This window comes from Mirounga angustirostris, unplaced genomic scaffold, assembly GCF_029215605.1.
Source record: "Mirounga angustirostris isolate CCGP_5_RB_7025 unplaced genomic scaffold, mMirAng1.0.hap1 SCAF_6, whole genome shotgun sequence".
NCBI lineage: Eukaryota > Metazoa > Chordata > Mammalia > Carnivora > Phocidae > Mirounga > Mirounga angustirostris.
This window is the reverse complement of record NW_026991714.1, coordinates 87,311,561-87,335,869: the sequence shown is the minus strand read 5'-3', so window position 1 is coordinate 87,335,869 and position 24,309 is coordinate 87,311,561. Positions and strand designations below refer to the sequence as shown.

The window sequence follows — 24,309 nt, the reverse complement described above, 5'->3', positions numbered from 1 at the left end:
TTGGGCTGCTTCCATTTTTTGATTATTGGAATCATGCTGCTATGAACACGGTTGTGCAAATACCTCTTTGAGTCCCTGCTTGTATTTCTTTTCGTATGTGCTCAGAAGTAGAATTGCTGGATCATATCTTCTATCTTTATTTTTTTTTAGAAATTTCCATGATATTTTCCCCAAAGGCTACACCATTTTACATTACTACCAGCAATGTACAAGAGTTCCAATGTCTCTACATTCTCACCAACACTTGTTATTCTGTTCTCTTTGTTTGTTTGTTTGTTTTTGACAATAGCCATCCTAACAAGTATGATCATGTGCTTATCTTATTGGCCATTTGCATATCTTCTTTTGTGAAGTGTCTGTTCAAAATATTTTGCCCATTTTTCTGCATTTTTATCTGTTTGTTATTGAATTGCAGGGATTCTTTATATAGCCTGGATACCAAACCTTTGTCAGGTATGTTTTGCAAATATTTTCTCCCAGTACTAGACTTGATTATTCATTTTTTTTAATGATGTCCTTTGATGAGCAAGTATTTTAATTTTGGTGAAGCCACATTTGTCAATTCTTCAGAATGAAAAGAAAGAAAACATGAGACTGGAGCCAGTATTTGAAGAAATAATAGCTGATAATTTCCGAAACCTGTTGAAAAGACACCAATCCACATATTTGAAAAGCTCATGAATTCCAAAGAAGATAAGTAAAAAAGAAACCCGCAATTAGATACATCAGATACATCGCAGAGAAACTGCAGAATATCAAAGGCAAAGAGAAACCTTAAAAAAAAAAAAAAAGCTGAGAGGTGGGGAGAGAGAAATACAGATTGCCTCAAAGAAATACCAGGCTGGGGTGCCTGGGTGGCTCAGATGGTTAAGCGTCTGCCTTCAGCTCAGGTCATGATCCCAGGGTCCTGGGATGGAGGCCAACATCGGGTTCCCTGCTCAGCAGGGAGTCTGCTTCTCCCTCTGCCTCTCTCTCTCTCTCTCTCTCTGTCTCTCATGAATAAATAAAAAAATTAAAAAAAAAATACCAGGCTGACTGTTGACATCTCAACGGCAACAACAGCACTCAGGAAATAGAGAAATGTCATTTTCAATATGGTGAAAGAAATAACTGTCAACCAGGAATTCTGGTTCAGGAAAAAATTCTCTCAACAATGAAGGAGAAATAGACATACATAGACAAACAAAAACTGAGAGATATGCGACCAACAGATTCTCATAAAAAAATTCTAAAGACTGTGCTCAAGCAGAAACAAAAAATGATCCCACTTGGATCCATAGAAAGCAAGAAATGGGCAAAGAAAATTGTTAATATACAAGTAAATCTAAACTGTATAAAACAATTATAATATCTTGAGGAGGTTAAAGCCATGGCTGATGTATAACAAATGATAATATCTGGGGGTTTAAAAAGATAGAATGGGGGCACGTGGGTGGCTCACTCACCTGTGTGTCCAACCCTTGATTTTGGCTGAGGTCATGGTCTCAGGGTCGTGAGATTGAGCCCCATGGCAGGCTCCCCACTGGTTAAATCATCGATTCAATCCAAATACGTCAGTGATTACATCAAATATACATGGACCAAGTGTTTCGATTAAAAGACAAAATTATCCTGCTGGAAAATATCCTGCATATTTAATCATATGCTGCTTACAAGAAATACATATAAAGTATAAGGACATACCAAGGTTAAAAATAAAAGAATAGAGTCAAGAGTTCCAGGCTCAAGTCTTTGCTCTACCACTTTTCCTAATTTATAAACTTGGGCAAGTCATTCAATCTTGAAGTCTCAGTTTTATCATTTATAAAAGTGGCATAATAGTCTCTATCCTAGCTACCTTGTAAGTTAAAATCAGTTCATGAATGTGAGAGTGCTTCATATAGCATAGACAAAATATTAACGTAAGAGATGCATGACTTATTAAAATGAACTGCTAATGTTAATACAAATGAGTTGTTATAGGGCTTCTTAGGTACTATAGTGGGCCAATTTGCTGCCCCTATTTGAGGCTGAATTGTGCAAACCTCCCCCATTCATATGTTGAACTCCTGACACCCAGTACCTCTGAATGTGACTGTATTCAGAGGCGGTGTCTATAACGAGGTAATTAAATTGAAATGAAGTCATTAGGGTGGGCGCTAAATCCAGCAAGACTGATGTTCTATAAGGAGGAAATTTGGACCCAGACATGGAAAGATGGAAGACAAAGTGAGGACACAGGGAGAAGATAGCCATCTATAAGCCAAGGAGAGAGGCCTCAGAAGACACCAATCCCACCACCACCTTGGTCTTGGCCTTGTAGCCTCCAGAACTGTGAAAAAGTTAGCTCCTGTTGTTTTAAACCACCTGCTTTGTGGTAATTTGTTACAGCAACCACAGGATCCTCATACAGGTGCCAAGAAAGAAAGAAGTGAAGATGTGGTAGCATAAGGATCCAAGGGTGTTATGGCTGCCCCTTGGCCCATGATACAAAGAATCTGCCATTCCTGAGACCAGCTCTAGTCACCAGCAACTCTGCACAGTGATGAGGTTTAGAACTATGACATATCAATGGTGCTGAAATGGATGCCTTCCAAATAACAGTACAGGACAGAAAGGAAATGGAAGTGACAGAAATGAGACAAAGAGGAGAAGGAGGCAGTCAGGTAGGTAAGCTGATGCCCACATGGCAGTGCCGTTCTGTGGCATGAGCCCATTTCCACCTCCAGTCCTCGGGGCTGAGGCACTACCCGGTAAGAGGCGGTGCTACTCTGTGTCCCCAGCACCAGAGGCAGGGCAGACCCTCTTGAGCACAATGAGGGATGTGTTTCCCCATAAGAACCAATATTTGGAGCCCATGGAGCCTTGTCAGAAAACAACGGGAGGGAGCCAGCCTCATAGTGGCAAGTGGCTGAACAGGCTACAAAACAGCCACTGTGTCCACAGCATCGAATGGTTCACAGTGCAGAGTGGGCCCCACCTCTAGGAGCTCCGATAGGCTTTGTGGTAATCAGAGTCAAGGCATATGTGCCCGGTGATATTGGGGATCATGGCACCAAGCTCTTAGCCCTCTCTGTACCCCTTGCACATGGTACGTGGGGCAACAAAATATTTCACTAACCTTTTGTAGGTTCTACCACATCTGGGGTAATAGGTCAGGGGACAGATGCAGCTGGGAGGCACCCTGATACTCGATGGTCCAATTTGAACTTCCAAAGGTTTAAATGATGGAGCCTAGGGTGTACTGTGGTATGGGGTCCTTTCCTTTCTCCCACTCAACCTTAATCCTTTTTAATCCTGACACATTCTCTCTTCTCATGTTCTTCTCTATTCCTTCTTTCCTCAGCTGAACACTAGTCATATAGATTTAGTGAAAACAAATTGGTGGCGACTTCATAAGCTTTTGTGAGAAGGAAATAAGATCCCTGATAAGTCCCACTGCCACGTCTAAGGAAACACACCATAAGCAATGGGGGGCGGCGGGGGGAGGTTTGTTGTTTTCAATTCTATCACTGCTCCAAAAACTGATTCTCTGAGATGGCTGTTCAGTTGGGGAATCGGATGTAACATTATTCGCTCCACTGCCACCACACAGGGACTTCTTGATTCCTCTTACTACAAACACTCTTAGAGCTGCTGGACTCAGTTTTTCTCCTCTCACCCAGCACAAACATTTGTATATTCTCTAGATATACATTTTCAAACAATTCATTCTTTACCACACCCACCATCCTATTTCAGGACAAATATAGGTAATACAATTTACCAAATACCTATAATCATGACCTAATAGGAAAGCAGGAAAGCTAACAGAACACTAATAAAAGGTGTGATGTTTTGTTGTTGTTGTTGTTGTTGTTGTTGTTTTTAGAGACGTGTTGGTAAGGAAAGTAATTTTTAGATTTGGCACATTCCCAGTGAAACCACACAATTAATAATATTTGCACATTTTTTCAGTAGACGAGCAGTATCAAAGGTAGTGCACAAGGAAAGGCTACCAGATTATACTGAAAACTTCTGTGAGTTCTAAATGACCATGAGTCATGTAATGATTATGATCACAGGAGAAATGGGTCATTATCTCCTTACCTACCTTACTGAAATACTTAAGTGATTTTGGGTTTTGGTTAGAAAACTCTTAACATGACAATTAGTTAACTCATGTAACTCTGACATTTTTCCAAGCTGCTGGCTACATGAATTATTCAGTCTGTGTGTACATGGGTGTGATTTGCTTAGATATGCCTATGTATACTTGTCATTATCAATAAAACCTAGATTCCTCCAAGAGACTAGAACTTGGGCCATTTTTAACATTTATCCACCTTTCATGGGGCAATAATACATGGCATCATAGACTTGTTTTATTAAAATTTTAAATTCTACTGAATTACTGATTTTCTTGATATCTGGGTTTGGCAGTATTCCCACATTAGAGGCCTCAAGGATTTCAGAAACTTTTCAATAGTCCATAAAAGGAGACAATGAATAAACATATGGCTATGTGGCATATAACATTGCATATTGTTGATTCTACTTACAAACTTATTACCTTCTTTGAGTCAATCTATTTTATTCAGGTACCACTGTCCTTGGTCATCTTGACTAGAAAACATTAAGCTAGCTTTTAAACAAGTAGGTACTGCGCTCTCCCATAGAAATTCCACCTCTGTTAGTATATTTTATGCCTTTAGAATATGGCCAGTGGTGGAAAGGAGGGGGTGGTGTTCCTCCTCCCTTGGCTACCCCTTTTCTTCCAGTGCCAGTCTCAGCTCCACTCCCTGCAGACACCTCCTTGCTGGGCTGCCCTTGGTGTCTGTGCATGCCCAGCATATGCTGTCCTTTCTGGGCCGCTCATCTGGCCCTTCCTCACCCTCTTCCCACCTCTGGGCGCGGCCCCTCCCCAGCCCCACACCGGAAGAGGCACATTTTTATACCACCATCACCTTGGCATGAAGCAAAGGACTTCCCGGTCTGGAAGAGAAGTGATTGTCTTCACTTACAAATGAAAACTGGTTCATTAAATGCAGAACACAGCCCTTTCAGTTAGATCTCGAGATTCAGGAGGGAATACGGATTTCCTTAAGGGAATGCCCGACCGGCCGTAGGGGGAGCGGCTCTCGGGCGCCAGCACCGCGGACAGCGCCCGATGCCTGCATCGGTGGCTGGCCGGAGCCACCCGCCCGCGGCCCCCCTCGAGCCTGGGGCTCAGTGCAGCGCCCTGGAGAGGGAGAGCTTCCTCAGCACACACCGGGGGGCCAGGTCGGGCCCTCGACGGGCCTGCCAGTGTTTGGAAATGGATCTGATGGGGGGGGGGGGCGGGGACCGTGAGCATGGGAAGACTTAACTAATGGTGTGGCTCGGAGCTCACTCATTCTGAGTGTTGTGAAAAGTGACACAAGAAGATGGGGCCCCTCTTCCTCCCCTGTGCCCTCCCCCCCCCCCGCAAGTAAACACAACAAACAACTTTACGCAACAGACAGAATGGCTGAGTTTAATGCTTCAAGTTTTCCATTTCCTTCCACAGGGCTTTGTTTTAAAAATAACAAAATGAGGTAAATAAGTTAATGTATGTACACTTTATAAACATTGTGTCGCGTTGCGGCTGCAGCAACTCAAGTTGTTAGAGACGAAGTTGCTGCGCGGTGGCTCGAGGTCAGCCACCTGCAACCTGAGCCGATTTGTCGTCCTGAGGAGAATTCGAGCGCTGTTGGTGGAATGGGGTCTAGAAGCATTTGCGGTGGACGATGGAGGGGCCGGCCTCGTCGTACTCCTGCTTGGTGATCCACATCTGCTGGAAGGTGGACAGCGAGGCCAGGATGGAGCCGCCGATCCACACCGAGTACTTGCGCTCAGGTGGGGCGATGATCTGAAAGACAGTGGCGCGTCAGGAGGGTGAAGGCCGCAGCCCTGAGCCCACGCGCGGGCAGGGGGCGCGGGCCGCCGCCCACCTTAATCTTCATGGTGCTGGGGGCCAGCGCCGTGATCTCCTTCTGCATGCGGTCGGCGATACCCGGGTACATGGTGGTGCCCCCCGACATGACGTTGTTGGCGTACAGGTCCTTCCTGATGTCGATGTCGCACTTCATGATGCTGTTGTAGGTGGTCTCATGGATGCCCGCCGACTCCATGCCTGGGGGCCGCAGGGAGGAGCGTGAGCCGGCGGGGGGCGACCCGGGGGCCGGGCGGGGCTGGGCGGCGCGGCCCCAGGGCTGCTGGCGAGGCCCGCGAGCGGGACTCACCGATGAAGGAGGGCTGGAAGAGCGTCTCCGGGCAGCGGAAGCGCTCGTTACCGATGGTGATGACCTGTCCATCGGGCAGCTCGTAGCTCTTCTCCAGGGAGGAGGAGGACGCGGCCGTCGCCATCTCGTTCTCGAAGTCCAGGGCCACGTAGCACAGCTTCTCTTTGATGTCGCGCACGATCTCGCGCTCAGCTGTGGGGGGCGGGGGGCAGGAGAGGAGCCCTCAGCGCAGGGCCCCGGGGCCCGCGCGCCACCCAGCCCGCCCCGGGTGCCCGGAGCGCCGCGCACCTGTGGTCACGAAGGAGTAGCCACGCTCAGTGAGGATCTTCATCAGGTAGTCGGTGAGGTCGCGGCCGGCCAGGTCCAGGCGCATGATGGCGTGCGGCAGGGCGTAGCCCTCATAGATGGGCACGTTGTGGGTGACGCCGTCGCCAGAGTCGAGCACGATGCCTGCGCGCGGGGCGGGGCGGGGGACAGGGCGGCGAGTGAGCTGGCGCCCCCCGGCCGGCGCGGGCCGCGGGCGGGAGCGGGGGGTGGGGCGGCGGGCGCGCGCACTCACCGGTGGTACGGCCGGAGGCGTAGAGGGACAGCACGGCCTGGATGGCCACGTACATGGCGGGCACGTTGAAGGTCTCAAACATGATCTGGGTCATCTTCTCGCGGTTGGCCTTGGGGTTGAGGGGGGCCTCGGTGAGCAGGGTGGGGTGCTCCTCGGGGGCCACGCGGAGCTCGTTGTAGAAAGTGTGGTGCCAGATCTTCTCCATGTCGTCCCAGTTGGTGATGATGCCGTGCTCGATGGGGTACTTCAGGGTCAGGATACCTCTCTTGCTCTGAGCCTCGTCGCCCACGTAGGAGTCTTTCTGACCCATGCCCACCATGACGCCCTGCGGAGCGGAGACACCACGCGCACGTTACCGCGGCTCACAGTGGCCCGGGGCCCGGCTCCACGGGGATCCCGACCCGGCTTGGTCCGCCGGGCGGCAGCCTGACCTGGTGGCGAGGGCGGCCCACGATGGAAGGGAACACGGCCCTAGGGGCGTCGTCGCCCGCGAAGCCGGCTTTCACCAGGCCGGAGCCATTGTCGCACACGAGGGCGGTAGTCTCGTCTTCGTCACACATGGTGTCTGGTTTCTGCAAAGGACAGCAAGGCCGTGGAAACACACGGCGCGTCAGCACAGCGGCCGCGCTGGCCCGAGAGCCCTCCCTTCCCGGGGACCGACGGACGCCCCCAGCCGGGAACGGCGCGCAGCCGGCCAGGGGAGCCGCCGAAGGGACCCGTCCCGAGCTTCGCTCCCCAGGCTCAGGGCTGCGCTGCCCTGAGAGGGAGAGGGAGAGGGGCACGGGGTCGTCGTCGCGTCGTCGCGACCACACGGAGGATTTCTCCACCCCGGGAGCCCCGGCCCAGGGTCCGCCGAGACTTCTCTGCCTTCCTGCAGCCTACCCGCGGCAAGAGCCAGGCGCGGGCGCCCACCCTCTCCGCGCCTCCGCGGCCTCGCCTAGGAGGTTAGGGCCGGCGATACCTGCTCGCTGCGCACGCGTGCGGGTGCGGGTGCGGGGGCAAAGACACGGCCGTGGGAGGGGCCTTGGTGCTCCAGCCCGGAAGGAATGGCCCATTCCGGACCCTCTTGACATTCCAGGCTCAGAACAGAGGCACCTTTTCGCCTGCTGGCCAACCCAGAGAATAGTGGCTCCTGATGATCTTCGGGGGAGGTTCGTTGGGGAGGTATTGCCCTTGGGACGACTAAAGCAAAACCTTTAATCTACCTGGCACACGCTAAGCCGCCAGGTAGCGGAGCCCAAAGGGGCTGGGGATAAATTGGGAGACGTTTCCAAAAACTGATTGTGTCGTGTCTCCTCTATAAAGCGCGTGTGGCTCTGAGGACCAAGACGCAGGGGGGGCAGAAAGTAGGCCTTGGGGCTGATCAAACGAGTCGGTTGGGTTCTACCCCGGAGTTCTCCAGGCACCCCTCGGTGGTGCCCTGTCACCTTGTCCCGCTGTCCTACTGTTCTCCTGTCCCCGTCCCCTCCCCCACTCCCGCCCTACCTGGGCGGGTGGCTACACCTGTTGCTCTCCGGCTCGGGCCCCGGTCGCCGCGGGAGGGAAGCGAGGCTTCTCTCGGCTGTGTCCGCTGCGGTGGCCGCTGGTCCTCGCGCTCAGGTTTTATATAGCCCGCGGGCGCCGCCCCCCCGCGCCGCCCCGCAGGAATGTCGCTCCCCTTTTCGAGCCATATTTGGGTGTTGGGCACTAGAGCCCCCTCCCCCAGCCGGCCCGCGGCCTGGGCCCCAGCCCGGGTCCCCTGCGCTGACCAAAGAAGGAGCGGCCTGGCCCGAGCCCAGGTAACGCGGGCCGGGCCGTATATGGAGCGTGTCCCCGGACTGTCGGCCCCTCCCGACCCGGCCCAGTTGCCCGCCCGAGGGGATGGGGTGGGGCGAGAGTCACCGCGCGCGCCAGTAGGTGCGTGTTTGCGCCTGCGCTCCCGGAGCTGCACCTGTCCGCAAGGCCTCCGCACCCTGTCCGCTCTGCTCGCACTGGGCGCTCCGGAGGGTGCCTCCCACATTTCAACCCTTCTTTGGCTTTACTCAGACCCCCGAAACCCCACGCGCGGCTACAGGGAGGAGGGAGCCGTGTTCCAGCGGTGGGACAGAGAGGACGGGCGTAGCAGTCACACCGGGTGTCCCAGGAAGGGAAGGAAGGAGACCCCGCGCCCCCCCCCGCCAGTAAACTTCATTTCTCCCTCTCCACCCCTGAGCTCCCCAATTCAGAGGGCTGACCCAAGTCGGCCCCCGCCCCCACCGCGGAGAGGGCAGCCGGCGGCGGGAGGGCGCGCAGCTGTCGCGGGCCAGACAACTGGCGGCGGGAGGAGAGGACGGAGAGGCGGGGAGGAGGAGGAGGAGGAGGGCTCCCGGGGACAGGCCGGGTCGGCGGCTCTGACAGCGGCAGGCACAAAGCCAGGGCACCCGGAGCCGTTCGCCTCAGTGACGCGCAGCGCACCCGGGCGTTCACGAAGGGCGTGAATTTGGGGGGTGTTCTCTTTCTCCCGGACTGACCTGCCCCAGGTTGGGTGGGCCGAGCTGAGCTCCCAATTCCCCACCTCCTTGGTGGGGCTGAGAGTGTCCCTGTCCTGGGACTGAAAGGCCAGGGTCACAACCCACGACCTGGTGGTGGAATGGGTGAAGCACCCTTACTAAATGAAACCTTGCTCGACCTTTCTCCCAGTAAAGAGGACAAGGACATTGCACTCTAGGATGGGTAGCAATTTTTCCTTCTGCAAAGGCTGAACAAACTCATCTTTATATTTAGAGGATGATGCCTTGCCAAGGCCAGGCCGCTTCCCAGTCCATCTTGAAGTCACCATCTACGAGAGGCTGCTGAAGCGGTTCTATTTATATCACTGATATATGGGGATATGCCTTTCAAATTTTCTAGAAGGATTTGGATGGGTCTACTTATGGTAAGGTGGAGTGAGGGTCAAAGGAGGTTATCCAGTTGGTGCTGGTCTCACATTTTCTCTTTTTTTGGCAGGGGGTGGGGGAGCGAGCGCAGTCCTAACCCTGATGTAGAAGGCACAGGGAGACACAATTTTCTGTGATGAACTCAGTGACATGCTTTGAGGGGGTACATCAGTGACGTGGACAAGCGAGAATGGAATCATTCATTTTTCTGATGTGCTTAAGTGTTCCCAAAATAGTTGTGATTCACATTTGGTAGTGGAACTCGGCAACTGGGACAGGTGTGGATTCTCTGGAGGAGGGACAGAAAAGCACATGCAACCCTCCTCTGTAGTCCACATCATGGCAGCCCTTCCTAAAACCATCAGTCAATTAAAAAATAGTTTGGTTAGTATGGGGCTTACGCAGTGAGTGTAAAGGGTCAGCTAAAAGCGACCTTGGTTTCGCATTTAGCTTTTTCAATTATTTTAGAGAATGAGTGACTGACAGAAAACTACCTTTCATTTGTAATACCTCATGTCCTGCTGTCAGTGGGTGGTGAAGAGACTAGAAAAAAATAAACTGGCAAATGCACTATAGGTACAATATAAACAGAAAAGCTTAAATTTTGCCCTGAGAGTAGGAAGAATACCTAAGAATTTGATATTTTAAAGGGGAACGGGGTTGTCAAGACTTCCCAAAACTCTTGCTCAGTGGTGCAGTTCTTCTCTCTTCTACTGCAAGCTTTTCTAAGCCCAGAGTCTATGAGCTTCAAACACACAAAGCTATGAAGGAAACACTCAGGAGGGAGGAGACTGCTAGTACAGCAAACCTTGGGGAGAGGGGGCCTGAGAACACCGGGCCAGACATCTGCTTTCTGCCCACGGTTGGGGCTGTTTAAATAGTCTGACGGGTCACTATGGGGTAACCCAGTCCCATTCTGGTATAGTTGGATTCTCATTGGCCTAGAGGATAGACCTAACAGGCGAGTGGAAAAACTGTCTCCATACATGTACACTTTTGGGGAACACACCAGTGCTCTGCTCTCCCTGATAAGCGGGTGACTGCCTGCATACCCTTTTGAGAACTATCACTAAGTAAAGCTCAGTCATGTAGGGTATGCCTGAGAGTGTCTGCTTCTAAGTTTTCAGGTGCAGCCCCGCTCTTGAAACTTGACAGGGCCCTTGTGCAGCTACTCAGCTGTGGCCTCACAGCTCCCTCCTCCACAGCCCTATACCCTGAGCTCCTCACACATCTGCAGACCCCACTATCGCTGGGTCTAAACCTTCTATTGTTTCCTATCGATTCAAATATGAATTCAGGGGCGCCTGGGTGGCTCAGTCCGTTGTGTGCCTTTGGCTTAGGTCATGGTCTCGGGGTCCTGGGATTGAGCTCCAAATCAGGCTCTCTGCTCAATGGGGAGTCTGCTCCTCCCCCCGCTCGTTCTCTCTCTCAAAAAAAAAATCAAATATGTATTCATAAAACTTCATATGCTTTCATATTGTTAAAAGCATATAGGCTTTTAATTATTCTGAGGTAAGTAAGATAGGTACTAGTCATTCAGTTTTAAGAATCAGAAAAGCAAGGCCCAATGAGCTAGACCACACTCCCAGGTCCCAAAGCTGGGGCTTGGGTGACTCTCTCTCCCACTAGGAGTAGTCAGGGCAGGGCAGGGACTGCTTTCTACCTTCCTTTAATACTTCCCAACACTTAGTTTGGTTCTGAAAATAAGAGATCCTCAAGAGATCTTTTCCAACGAGGGGCCAAAGACATCCTGCAATGAAGTCATGGCTTCTGCCGTGGCCATCTCTATTGGCCTAATGATTCCACTGGAGCCATCAGCTCTCCGCCCCCCACCCCACTACCTCCTAGTATCTAGCATAATAAGTGGGTTAAAAGCTTGCACTTTGCAGTAAAGTATTTCTGGGTGTACCCTCCTCCCCTTCTGACTGGCTGTGTGACCTTGAACAGCTCACTTCAAGAAAGACTCCATATTCTCAACTGAGGATACTACCTACTCCTTAACACTGACTTGAAGATTAAAACTAGGTAAGTGCCTGGGACATAAACACTCAATAAATAGCACAGTATCTTTCTTCGGAGTGTTTGGAGGAGGTGAGGGGGGTGAGGTGGTAGAAGAGGGGAGCAAAGGACATTCAAAATTATTACAACTGTTTGCTAAACATGTCAGCATCATCACAAACTGAACAGGAAGAGTCATGTAAGTTTACAGGAATGTGGAGTACACACAGATTTTTGTACAGATTTATTCTAGTAGTATCTAAAAAGGCAACCCCCCCCAAAAAAAACAAAACAAAACCCAACCCAAACCAAAACCATTAACTCAAGTGTTCAGATCGTTAAGGAGGCAGAGAACCATTAAATAAAGCATGGCACAGCCATGTGGTAAAGTATCATGCAGTCATTAAAAAATTGTATCTTGAACTGTGAAGACATCCATTTTTGAAGGGGGGGAACTGTTTCTGCAGGGTGTGAAAAAAATCTTAAATTAGGTATTGCAATGATTTGTGGCCTCCAGAAGCACAGCACATAAAAAAATATACAGTATATCTGCAGTATTAAACTTTGTGGGGGGGGATGCGGGTGGAGTGATTAGAATAAAACTAAAAAGAGTCCTCAGGAATGACAACGGGAAAAAGACTGGGAAACACTGGATTAAGGATACGTGGAGATGCTCACAATATACACTAGGTTATAGAATACACAGTATGCACAGTCCCAAACTGTCCAAGATGCATTTCACTTTTTAAAAGTTTAAGTAATCTCTACACCCAACATGGGGCTTGAACTCATGACTCTGAGATCAGAGTTGCATGCTCTTCCGACTGAGCCAGTCAGGTGTCCCTAAGATACATTTCAAACTGGTAACTGAAGCTATTTCTAGCTGGTGGGATTATAGGGCTTTATCTTCTTCCATCTACTTTTTTAAAAAATAGGTTTCACATTTTCTAGTTTTTTTTTTTTTTAACTTAAGAATTAATTAGGGCACCTGGGTGGCTCAGTCGGTTAAGTGTCTGCCTTTGGCTCGTGATCCCAGGTCCTGGGACTGAGCCCCGTGTGTGGGGCTCCCTGCTCAGCGGGAAGTCTGCTTCTCCCTCTGCCCTCCCCCCACTCATACTCGCTCTCAAATAAAAATCTTTAAATTTTTAGAATTACACAATTATTTTTTTAAATTATATTTTGGTATCTAATGAGTGGATTTTATATAGAAATATGTAAAACTCTTTTCTCTTCAGGCATTCTCCAAATTAAAGGTCCAGGAATAAGCAGGTAGAACTACATTAATATTTCTGTAGTTATCAGCTTCAACATGTACAAGTATGCTGGATTACAATAGATTAAGAAGTGAGTCTGACGACATTATGGTGTGGCTTTCCTTCCATTCCTGTTCTAGAGAAAGCAATCGGCCTCAAAGGGGAAACATCCTGCACGATCTACCCGCAGGACTCGTGTGCCTGGTGGGCGATATACTTCAGGACTCTGATTCAGACCCCAAAATAAAAGAAACAATCCAGTTTTGAAGTTTTCTTCAAAAAACGAAATCCCTACAACGGAGGGTATCAGTAGCCTTTTACTTCACTGGGGTTTCAGCAAGTCCCTTATGTGTATCCAGTTCTGCCTTCATCCTTGACACATTCACGATTTTTTTTTTTTTAATTTACTTGAGAGGGAGAGAGAGAGCACAAGCAGGGGGAGCAGCAGGCTCCCCGCTGAACAGAGCCCGATGCGGGGCTCGATCCCAGGACCCTGAGATCATGACCTGAGCCAAAGGCAGACGCTTAACCGACTGAGCCACCCAGGCATCCCATATTTACAAATTCTTAAAACATATCAGCACTGTTCACTTTCAAAAACACATTATTGTTTCATTTAATCAAGGCTGCAAGCTGTGACTTTGAGAAAAGCAAGGACAGGGGCGGGGGGGGAACCTTTCCCAAGTCCGTAAAATTTCTCTTTCCTTAGAAAACATGCTCACCTTTATAATGTGTCTTTATCAATTACTCAATTTATGTAAAAATCAATTCTTTGATAAAGACTATGTTGTGAAATTTTTAAATTTAGAAAAACTATTCAAAATCTTAGGCCTTAATTTTACCATTATTAATTTTTAAAAATCCAACCATTTCGGTGCTAGGCTTCTGACGACGAGATACAGCTAGAAGAGCGAGCCTTCCCCTCCCTCAAAATAAGACTATGCATTACACTGTGACAGCAGTAATGCAAAATCATGCCATCAACAGGGCCAGGGTCACTCTCAGACTGGCTTTCCTGTCACACTAGGGCTATCAGATTTGTGGTAGCATGTTGAAGGGGGCACAATCCTGTGTCCCCAGAGCACATTACCGAAAAGGATCATACAGGCAAGAACTGTTAATGTCTATGTCCTGTAAGATAAAAATTTAGCAATTTCTTATCCACCATCTGACAAGTTCAACTTGCCTTAGCACCTTCAATAGGTTCCTAACTTGGACCCTGATGCTGTCCCCACACACAAGCTGCAAAAAAAAAAAAAAAAAAGACAAGGCTGCTAGTGTCTTTCCTTCAGTTATTAATGTAATGAGCTCCATTAGCCTCCTCTTGCCAACGTGTTCAAAGGCTGGATTTGAAGCCTAGAGGGGAAGAGGGCACAGACGGCTGTCCTTTGTGAAACCAGGAACCGGACTCTCTTCACCATATTTAACTTCTGACCTTTTCAGCTGTCGGAGCAAGTTGTTTAGTGAGCATTCAACTGGGCCAAAATCTGAATATGCAGCAACTCCCTGTCCAATCTTTAGTCTTTATTTAAAGCTGATAAAAACTGAGTGATGACATTGGTCAGAACAACGAAGCTTTGAGAACCACTACTTTTCAGTAAATCGGATGCCATACTAAGAAAACCTATAATGGGGGGCGCCTGGGTGGCTCAGTCGTTAAGCGGCTGCCTTCGGCTCAGGTCATGACCCCAGGTCCTGGGATCGAGCCCCGCGTCGGGCTCCCTGCTCAGCGGGAAGCCTGCTTCTTCCTCTCCCACTCCCCCTGCTTGTGTTCCCTCTCTCGCTGTGCCTCTGTCAAATAAATAAATAAAATCTTAAAAAAAAAAAAAAAAAAAACCTATAATGGCTTCTAGCATAACACATGCTTTACATTAATTAGACTGTGGTAAAGCCGGAATTCAGTGTAAATCACCTTGAAAATACATGAAGCTAATTGAATCCCCATACTGAAAGATTGTAACTAACATTAATACTATAAACTTATTTTATGGTAACTTACAGATAGGTTAGAAAACACAGGTCTTATTCACTCCTCTCATTAATACTCTATTATTTACACAGAAATGTTTAATATTTTCCCAATGAATTAACCAGTTCTCAAGCTCACATGAATTATGCCTTGTTTAGTCTTTTAGTCCTACAGCAAGTCAGCAAACCTGACATCTATCTTACTACATATTTCCTACTAGTTCTAACCAAAACAGACACCAAATACTTGATTCTCTTCAGTGCAGAGTCACAGCCATTTCAGAGACAATCAGTGCAATCCTGTCATGTTTAAAGTTATAGAAACTGAGGCCGAGAAGTGCTTTGTGCATACAAGTAGCCAGAACCAGAGTAAGAACTCCAGAACCCCCGACAGAATGAGAAGAGAAAGAAAGGGTAGCAAGCATGGAAATAACAAGTGATACATTTTAGATGGAAAAAAGAGAGAAAATATCTTGTAACAAAAAACCAAAACTACATTCAGTCACACAGCTGTTTTGTAGCAGCTTTCAAATAAAGTATACAAAATTCATCAATACATGTTATAAAACTACAAATTTTTAGATGTTTAAGGCCTAAGATTTTTATAAGGACATGCTTACACAAATTTTCAGGGACAGTGACCATTTTTAGAAAAAGTTACATTTGTCCCAGAACATAATATTCATAGTTTGCTTTCAAAACAAACTCAAAGTAAGGATTAGACTTTAAGCTTCCAAGCTGGTCTGCTTGCAGGAGGTCTCTCACCTCTGGCAGGTATTCACTGAGCTGAATGCCTATAAACACAAACACAGAAAGTCCTTTTTTATTTTCATAAGACTCCCCAATGAATGAAGATGATTAATGATAACATCTGTGCTTCTATTTAAAATATAATGTCACTCCACTATTGGGAAATACTCTGTTCTAAATTCCTTCCACTGCCAAACATACTTGCAGGTCTAACGACAGGACATTCTTTACTTAGAAGTTGCTTGAGTGTTTTTCCCCCTAGTGGTCAAAATAGCCAATCTGATTAAAGTCTTTAATAAGACCTGAAATACTTTCATTTTTCTCCACAGCTTAAGTCATTTCTTCAATGTGGAAGTTTTTAACTAATAATCACCTGAAAACAAGTAGTGCAAACAATTATATATTCCAACAATTATATATTCAAGTATTTCAAACAAATATATAATAATTATATATTCAAGTATTTCAACAATTATATATATTAAGTGTATATCCAATTATATATAGGGAAATAATTTAGTAGAATCGTATCATGAAAACTAGTTCCAGTGTCTCAAAATGTATTACAGTCTGAAATGAGACAGGTGAAGAATCATTTCTTCGTTAGACCGCTATAAAGGTGGAAAGCCAATGAGCACTGATGAAATGAAACTGTTGAATTAGGATCTGTGTAGTTACAAAAAGGTATGTACAATATTCTCACTTGATAAAGAAAACTGGAAAAAAATTTTCAATTAATAAGGCAATATTTTATCATTTGTCACATTAGCATAAGGTTCTCAAAATCAAATACTGAGTTTTTTTTCCAATACCCTCAAAGTGCCTAGCACCATTTTTTGTACTTAACTGTTACATAATAAAAATCTGGGTTATAATAAATGTTATGAGGTGAAATCTGAACTATTTATAGATCCTTTATTATAATTAAAATACTTCAAATACTTTTTGTCTGTAAAACAGCATTACACTTCTGAAAATACATTAATTTCTAAAAGATCAATTCTCTAAAAAAATTAAACATCTTGGGGTGCCTGGGTGGCTCAGTCATTAAGCGTCTATCTTTGGCTCAGGTCATGATCCCGGGGTCCTGGGATCTCCCTGATCAGCAGAAAGCCTGCTTCTGCCTCTCCCACTCCCCCTGCTCGTGTTCCCTCTCTCGCTGTGTCTCTCTCTGTCAAATAAATAAATAAAATCTTTAAAAAAATTTTAACATCTTACTTGGCTTCTATTTTTATTGTGCATGCCCTCTGTTTAGAACTAATATTTGATGACTTCTTTTCTTCACAGCAGGCGTTGAAACTCTGCCCAGTGATATGAGGAAGGCGGCCTCGGGGATCTTGGTAAACTTAAGAGCCAACGCCTCACCCAAAGCGGACAGCACTCAGCAGATTGCTGTTGCCAGGACAATATTGCAGTCCAGTTTAGGCCAATATTTTGATTCTTAGAATTAAGAAAGTAAGATTTTTTTTTTAAGATTTTGTTTATTCATTTGAGACACAGATATATATATAGAGAGAGAGAGAGAGAGGGAGACAGAGAGAGAGAGCATGAGCAGGGGGAGAGGCAGAGGGAGAGGGAGAAGCAGGCTCCCTGCTGAGCCAGGAGCCTGATATGGGGCTCGATCTCAGGACCCTGGAATCATGACCTGAGCGAAGGCAGACCCTTAACCATCTGAGCCACCCAGGCGCCCCAAGAAAGTTAAGACTTTTGTAAGAACACTTCTCAACTATTAAATGCTGGTGGCTCATTAGAAAAAAACTTAAAGTCCATGTAATGATATATGAATTTTGTGTATAATATACCTCAATAATATTAAAAGCAAACTGAAAAACTCCATGTGGGTAAGTTAAATATATCTATGGAATCAATTCTTTCCACAAACTGAAGTAATTGCTGGCTTCCAGAGCTTATGAAATATGAGGCTATCTATATCTCTCTACCGTCAGGATCTGTCCTTTAAAAACATTTGCTATTGTATATCGTAGCTATATTATTAAAAAGCTTCCAAAAATAAATGTATTTAACTTCTTGTTATAAGTATATATACCTTTCATTTGTATATATATATGTTTATTTATTTCTATAATAGTTTCTACTTGTTTTTGTCCTTTGGTCACAATTTAACAATTCCTTCTGTACAATCACAACTTTCCATTCCTATTGTTCATCTATGATTTATTATCTAAGAATAACAAAAACAGCAAAGTCACCTTTAAATAGCACTAAACACTTAATTAGCCACAATTCAACTGTGGCACTTTTATGAGAAACAAACTTCATGGAAAACATTGGATTTGGGTCCAAATGCTTTCTAATAATCTGTTAGGCTCAACTGGAAAATCTCTCCAGCAGTACAGAGAAATCAATCATATCCAGTTATTTTTTCATTTCCAAATACGGAAAAGAGAAAGTCCTACAGGTGCATTTCAGCTCTTTATGAATTTCAAGTATTTCAAATACTTTCAAACAAAAGACAGATTATTTTGCTATATCCCTTCATTATTTCATTTTTAATTTTTATTTTTGTGACAATGAAAAGGCTTAATTAACCTTTGTGTTATTACTCATCTTTGAAAAAGAATGCACTATTAAATCTGTCATGGTAGGATGATCAAGTATCCCTTTCTCAAAATAAAAGTCCAGATCAATTATGAGCAAGTTCCAAGTAATCTATTCACAGAATTACATTTTCACTGGATCACTTACAAAAGGAGACTACAAGTCTGAAATGTAATGCTAAGAGACCATCAGATGGGCTGTAAAACAAAAGCTTCTGACACGCAAACGCTGCGAGTTTGCTTCTGTTTCACCTCAGAATACTGGTTGGTGTGGTTAGTTTCACACTACTTTTCTAAGGGTCCCCCTTCACGTCCCCTGGTTAAGCCAGCAATTCTAAAATAGAAGACTGCAGAATACAATCCATTACAGAGGAGTTTGGGCTACGAATCTGCAAAATATGTGTAGACATTAAAAGGACAAATGTCTATTGAGTGACTACTATGTACCAGGGATGGGGTTCATCATGTTTCATGTAGATTAAATAATGTATCTTGCATATATATGTATAGGAAACTTCCAAATGTGTGTAAATGTTAGTATGATGGATAAAAGTCCTATCCATTTAGAGGGGCTGAATTTACAGTAACTTATCACTATGTATTTTTTCCATTTGGTATAAAACAGAGTATCCTTATATCTGCAAAGATTACTGGTAAACACTAAGCCTAATTTGCGCATTGCCTAAATTTAGTATCACACATTTTGATAGAACATTCTGTAATAAATTGAACCACACATGTACAAAATATGCAAAACTGCTCATCTCTAGTCTAACACTCTCCCTATATTAAGCTCCCCGTAATATGAAAAAAGGTGAAAGTAAATACAGTTGATCCTTGAACAACACGGGTTTGAACTGCATGGGTCCATGTACCTGCAAATTTGTTCGATACAGTACAGTATTGTAAATGTATTTTCTCAATAACAATTTTTCTCTAATTTATCTTATAAGAATATAGTAGATAATACACATGCAAAATATGTGTTAACCAACTGTTTATGTTACTGGTAAGGTTTCTGGTCAATAGCGGGCTAATGGTAGTGAAGTTTTTAGGGAGTTAAAAGTTATATGTGGATTTTCAACCATGCTGGGGGTCAGTGCCCCTCATCCACACATTGTTCAAGGTTCAACTGTATCCTCTACTTCAGATTCCCCCCTGAGAATAGCATTTTATCCATAAAAGCTTCTTTACCTAATTTGTGTCTCAATCAGCAAATGGAATTTTGCTGTTTTAGGTGCAAAACATACTCCCTTCTTTTCCTTTTTATTTTGTTCCTAAGATGAATTTTAGAGTGTTAATGTCCAAAATGGATGTGTAAAAGCATTCTGTAATTTGTACTTTAGTATGGTCGGTTATATATCAAAAAGTTATTTCTCGGGTGCCTGGGTGGCTCAGCTGGTTGGGCGACTGCCTTCAGCTCAGGTCATGATCCTGGAGACCCGGGATCGAGTCCCGCATCGGGCTCCCTGCTCGGCAGGGAGTCTGGTTCTCCCTCTGACCCTCCCCCTTCTCATGCTCTCTCTCTCTTAAATAAATAAAATCTTAAAAAAAAAAAAAAGTTATTTTTCATTTATATATTATTTCAAGTTTTCAATCTTCACAAGAGTTAACTGAAAAATTAAAGGAAATGGCTACTTCTATCATACAGATTTTTGGTGTCACAACCAACATCTGAATCCATTCCTTGTTCATCCTGAATCAGCATGGAGACTTTGCCCACTGGAGTCCACCAGGACCCATGTGGATGGAGACTTCACCTTGACACATGCTCCCCCAATTGGGAGAGGAAAGAAAAAAACCCCTCCTTCACTTTAAATAAATCTAATTCTGAGTATGATACTGTTTAATCTTAAATCACCCTGGCATTGACACCTTGGCAAATCCCCGTTATGCTCAGATTTCTGAAATTGAGGAGTGATGCTATAACTTCCAATATTAACAAACCACTTACCATCTTTTAAAAGTTTCTGTAAGATTTTCACAAATATACTGTCTTTAGATACTTCAATTGGATCATCCTTACCATCTGAACTAGACCAGCTAGAAAACAAAATTGCAATGAGAAGAAAATGAAATCATGGACATATCTGAAATAAATGACTTCTATTTGCTACTGTAGTTTTGTTTTGCTGGTTGTGCCAGGGGTGGAGAATTTTGAGTTTTGTGATACTGTTTCAAAGTATTTAAATAAGGGAGGTTTGAATGCTGAATATACTTAAGAGTCTATTTTAGATACAAAATGCTACACTCAGGTAGCTATTCACCCAACATAACCATATGTATTTGATGTCAAAACAAAGTAGCAAACCATCTTTCCCAAAATAATTCTATAAATAGACAACAAATCTAGTAAAGACTCCAAAGTAGATCTTCAGAGCACAGGTAATAGTTACAATATATTGTAACATATTCTGCTTTTCATAAAAGTAAAATGGTAACCAGGGTCTATTACAATGTAAGTTTTCTTTATCTAGTGAGATTATCTACTGCTGAATCACACACACACACACACACACACACAACCACTGCTTTGTAATCAATGAATATATTCCACAATACCTTAAATGCTCCCCCAATACATTTTTTTTATTTTGAGAGAGCGAGTGAGCATTGGGGGGGGTGGGGTACACACACACACACACACACCCGCCCAGAGCCTGACGTGGGGCTCAATCCCAAGACCCAGAGATCATGACATGAGCCAAAGGCAGACGCTTAACCGACTGAGCCACCCAGGCGCCCCAATACCTTAAAGTTTTTAAATGTGAAGCCATGACAAGGAATTCCAGTCAAATGACAGCATACTTTTTTAAGATTAGGAAGGAGAATCAAGTGGGCAGAGCTAGATGCTTCAGAGAGTGACCTCCAAGACCAAACAGAACAACAATTTTAACTATTTGGGATTGATCAGAGGGAGAAATGCTTTAGTAAAAATAGTTCTACTGCAATTTCTCAGCCCCATATAAAAAGGAAAACTGTAAGTAGGAAAGGGTGTTAGCACTCAAGTCACGTTCTCTAAAATTCTTGTCCTAGAAACAATTCAACCCCCCAACTGATTATTCTCAGTCTTTCACTGCCACCACCTTTCTTTGCCACCATTTCCCATAGATATCTCCCTTCTCAGGAAGGAGATGATCATGAAAAAGAGGTCTCAGTAACTTAAAGAGAGTACTGATACTCTAATAAACTTTTTATTTAAAACAAAATGCAGCTTCTTGTTTGGTAGAACTGGCCCAACTTCTGTGAAAATCAGGAACATATATATTTCTGTGCAAATTGACAGTCCAAATTTTAAAATCAAAAGTAGAGGGGCATCTGGGTGTCTCAGTTAAGCGTCTGACTCAGGTCATGATCTCAGGGTCGTGGGACTAAGCTCCACATTGGGTTCTGCACTGGGCGTGGAGCCTGCTTGAGATTCTCTTTCTCCCCTTCTCCCTCTGCACCCCACCCCCACTCTCTTTCGCTCAAGTAAATAAAATCAAAAGTAGAGATTTATTATACCAGTGGTCCTAAGTCCTTAAACTCTTCCTTAATTATTGAATGAAAAATTTAGATTACTAATGCACACAATAAAATTTTTATAATTATGTTAGAATACAATTAGGTTACAAAACCACTTGATATAGGGTATCATAATCTTCCTAAAGAGTCCTTTTCTAAAACCATAGCTTATATTCATGCTATGAGAACTTACTTATCTCTCTGAAGAGCTTTGCAAAGGATTTCCAGTTTTAGATCATTTATATTTACATCTTCCTCCTTTATAGTAAAACAAAAAAATCCTCATTAAGTGCTGATTTTAAAAAAATACATGCTTAAATTTGAGTTATGTTAACTAATTCTGCATAAATACGACTGACTTACCTTAATTCATAATTTAAAAAAATTTAAGACATGAATACTCAGAAGCATAAGCCAATTAGTAACTGTGTGGGAATTAGTTTCTGATTATTCTGTGATAATCTGATTTTATCAGGAAACTTGAAAGGGTTAAGATTTTAAACAAGGTAACATAAAAGCCAATACACTACATTTTAAAAATCTATCAATTGCAGGGCCAACTATTTAACCTACAGAATTGTCATTTAAAGCCCCCCCTGCACAAAGAAGGTTGAGAAACAGCTCCTCTTAGGGTGAATACTGTGAAGAATAAATTGATAAAGCAATATATCAGACTGAGGAACTAATAATGACTTAATAATGAAAGAGAAAAAAATACCTCAGGACTCTGAAAAGCCGTGTTTTTTATTCATGCACAGAAAAAGACATCTGGGAATGTGTGAGAATTATCAAGAAAGGGAATCTCCTGACAGCTTTTCTAAAGAGCTACACACATTCCAAGAGTTAGGAATAGCTGAACCAGAGAGTCTTTCTAAATTAACACACTGTCATGATTGGCTAAAAGAGGTATTTTTTTCTCTTTTTATAGGTATTCAGTTCTACCAAAAACCATATATATAAATTGTGATACTTGCCTGTGATCATCTCAAGTGATTTTACTTACCTCATCAATATATTCCAGCAAGTCCAAAGCTTTCTTGAAATCATATTCATTAGCTCTTCTGTTTTCTTCACATATATACAGCTATAGAAAGTTCAAATAAGGTTGAGGATTATTTTAAGTAATCCTATAACCAAGACTAGAGAAATTTATGGAGAAAATATGTCATTGTCTTTTAAGTAAGTCAAAGGTATTTTTATTTTATAGTAAGAAGACTATCATCTTTGGAAATCACATTCCATCTATCCTCATAATAAACTGTAATTAATTTGCAAATCTTGGTATATGTACTTTTAAAATGTCAGTAAATTTATATTCTTAGGCTCAAGATAGTATACATATTTTAGTATTCTTTTGAGCATATTCTTTGCAATATGCTATATAAGGAGAGGCCGTTGTGAGCTCAATTATAGGAAATCTGTTACTAGTAATGTCTAAAATACTGAAGTTTTTGAATTGTCTTCTTAATAAAATTAGAGCAAATTCAAAGTGATCCTACATCGCTCTTGCATTTGCAATGCTTTCTTGAAAGGCAAAGAGAGAAGCAGAGTTAAGGCTACACGTGTACTTAACAACAACAGTATCTTACCCAGGCTGCAGCATAACCTAGCTATGCCCTTAAGAATGTGTTATGTTCCAAAGGAAAAGGGTGAGGATGGTACTTATAGGCTATGAAAATCCAGTTCCTTAAACCTTTTTTCTTACGGAACAGCCTGAACTGTACCTCACGGTACCTACATGTCCTATGCCGGAAAAGAAAATACAAGTACTTTCTTCTGGTCACCGGCATGAGCACCTCTAGGAACAGGTGGAGATCTACAGGGAGGCAGAGGCTGACCCACTACTTTCTGCTAATGTGCATCCTGCTCTCAAGCAGCTTCTAACAACTTATTCTGGGGGAAGGGGAAAGTTACCAGAAAAACAGGAAGCAGGGAGATGACTACTCATAGGAACTATACCATCTGACTCAAGAAATACCAATGCTGTTTTGAGACTGAGGAACGGTGCAAGGATGGGAAAAGCACGCACGCTGATGAGCTGAGGGGCCGTCAGCACTGGCATTGCACTGAGACTTAGCTGTTTCTCCGCCAGCAGCTGTTCAGGCAGGGTCTCCTGGTGCAAGAGAAAGCGCTCCTGCTCAGCCATTTCTAGAATGCAAAATGAGAGGCAGGGAGGGGAGTAAACTCTTCTATCATAAAACAAATCTAAATTAAAAAAAAAAAAAAGAGGAACATCTCTAAAGGTAATCTCATCAGTACTTGGTGATCTTAAAATGTTATTAATTCTGCTAAGTTTTGATTTCCGATGTTAAAACATATTCGATTCAAATCATATAAACAATCACAGTCACCAGAAATAGGAGGGGAGAGAAGAGCTATGAAAATAACACTCTACTGTTTGAAGGAGTTGTAGAACAGATGGCTACTTCATCAGGCACAAGTCCCTCAAATCGGGGGTCACCCAGTCTCATTTTATGGTAACTCAGTAACTCCCACCAGAGTTTCTAATATAATCTTTCACTAAGGGAAATGATCTATTTAAAAGCCACCATGAGTATATTCCAGGAAAAACAAAACCTGGTAGTTTATGCACCAAACCTAACT

At 44.1% G+C, this 24,309-nt stretch overlaps 2 protein-coding genes across 3 annotated transcripts in view; both read right to left on the bottom strand.

Moving 5' to 3' along the window:
* Nucleotides 1-5,446: 5,446 nt before the first annotated feature.
* On the bottom strand, nucleotides 5,447-8,366 carry ACTA1 (actin alpha 1, skeletal muscle). Of its 2 annotated transcripts, none has more exons than XM_045877866.3 (7): nucleotides 8,284-8,366; nucleotides 7,212-7,352; nucleotides 6,781-7,105; nucleotides 6,510-6,671; nucleotides 6,222-6,413; nucleotides 5,931-6,112; nucleotides 5,447-5,848 (listed from the first exon to the last, which is right to left on the bottom strand). In XM_045877866.3, the coding sequence occupies exons 2-7, from the start codon at nucleotides 7,338-7,340 to the stop codon at nucleotides 5,705-5,707; spliced, it is 1,134 nt and encodes a 377-aa protein (XP_045733822.1). In that variant the 5' UTR covers nucleotides 7,341-7,352; nucleotides 8,284-8,366; the 3' UTR covers nucleotides 5,447-5,704. The 2 variants fall into 2 exon arrangements, with proteins under 2 accessions (XP_045733822.1, XP_045733821.1); XM_045877865.3 differs by having other exon boundaries at nucleotides 8,266-8,362.
* Nucleotides 8,266-24,309, bottom strand: part of NUP133 (nucleoporin 133) — a 70,711-nt gene continuing 54,667 nt past the window's right edge. Inside the window, exons 22-26 of the mRNA XM_045877862.3 lie at nucleotides 23,735-23,853; nucleotides 22,709-22,789; nucleotides 21,899-21,963; nucleotides 20,156-20,244; nucleotides 8,266-15,687 (exon numbers count right to left, since the gene is read on the bottom strand). Of these exons, the coding sequence (XP_045733818.2) occupies nucleotides 15,551-15,687; nucleotides 20,156-20,244; nucleotides 21,899-21,963; nucleotides 22,709-22,789; nucleotides 23,735-23,853 (491 nt within the window). The 3' untranslated portion in view covers nucleotides 8,266-15,550. The remainder of the gene's footprint in view (nucleotides 15,688-20,155; nucleotides 20,245-21,898; nucleotides 21,964-22,708; nucleotides 22,790-23,734; nucleotides 23,854-24,309) is intronic.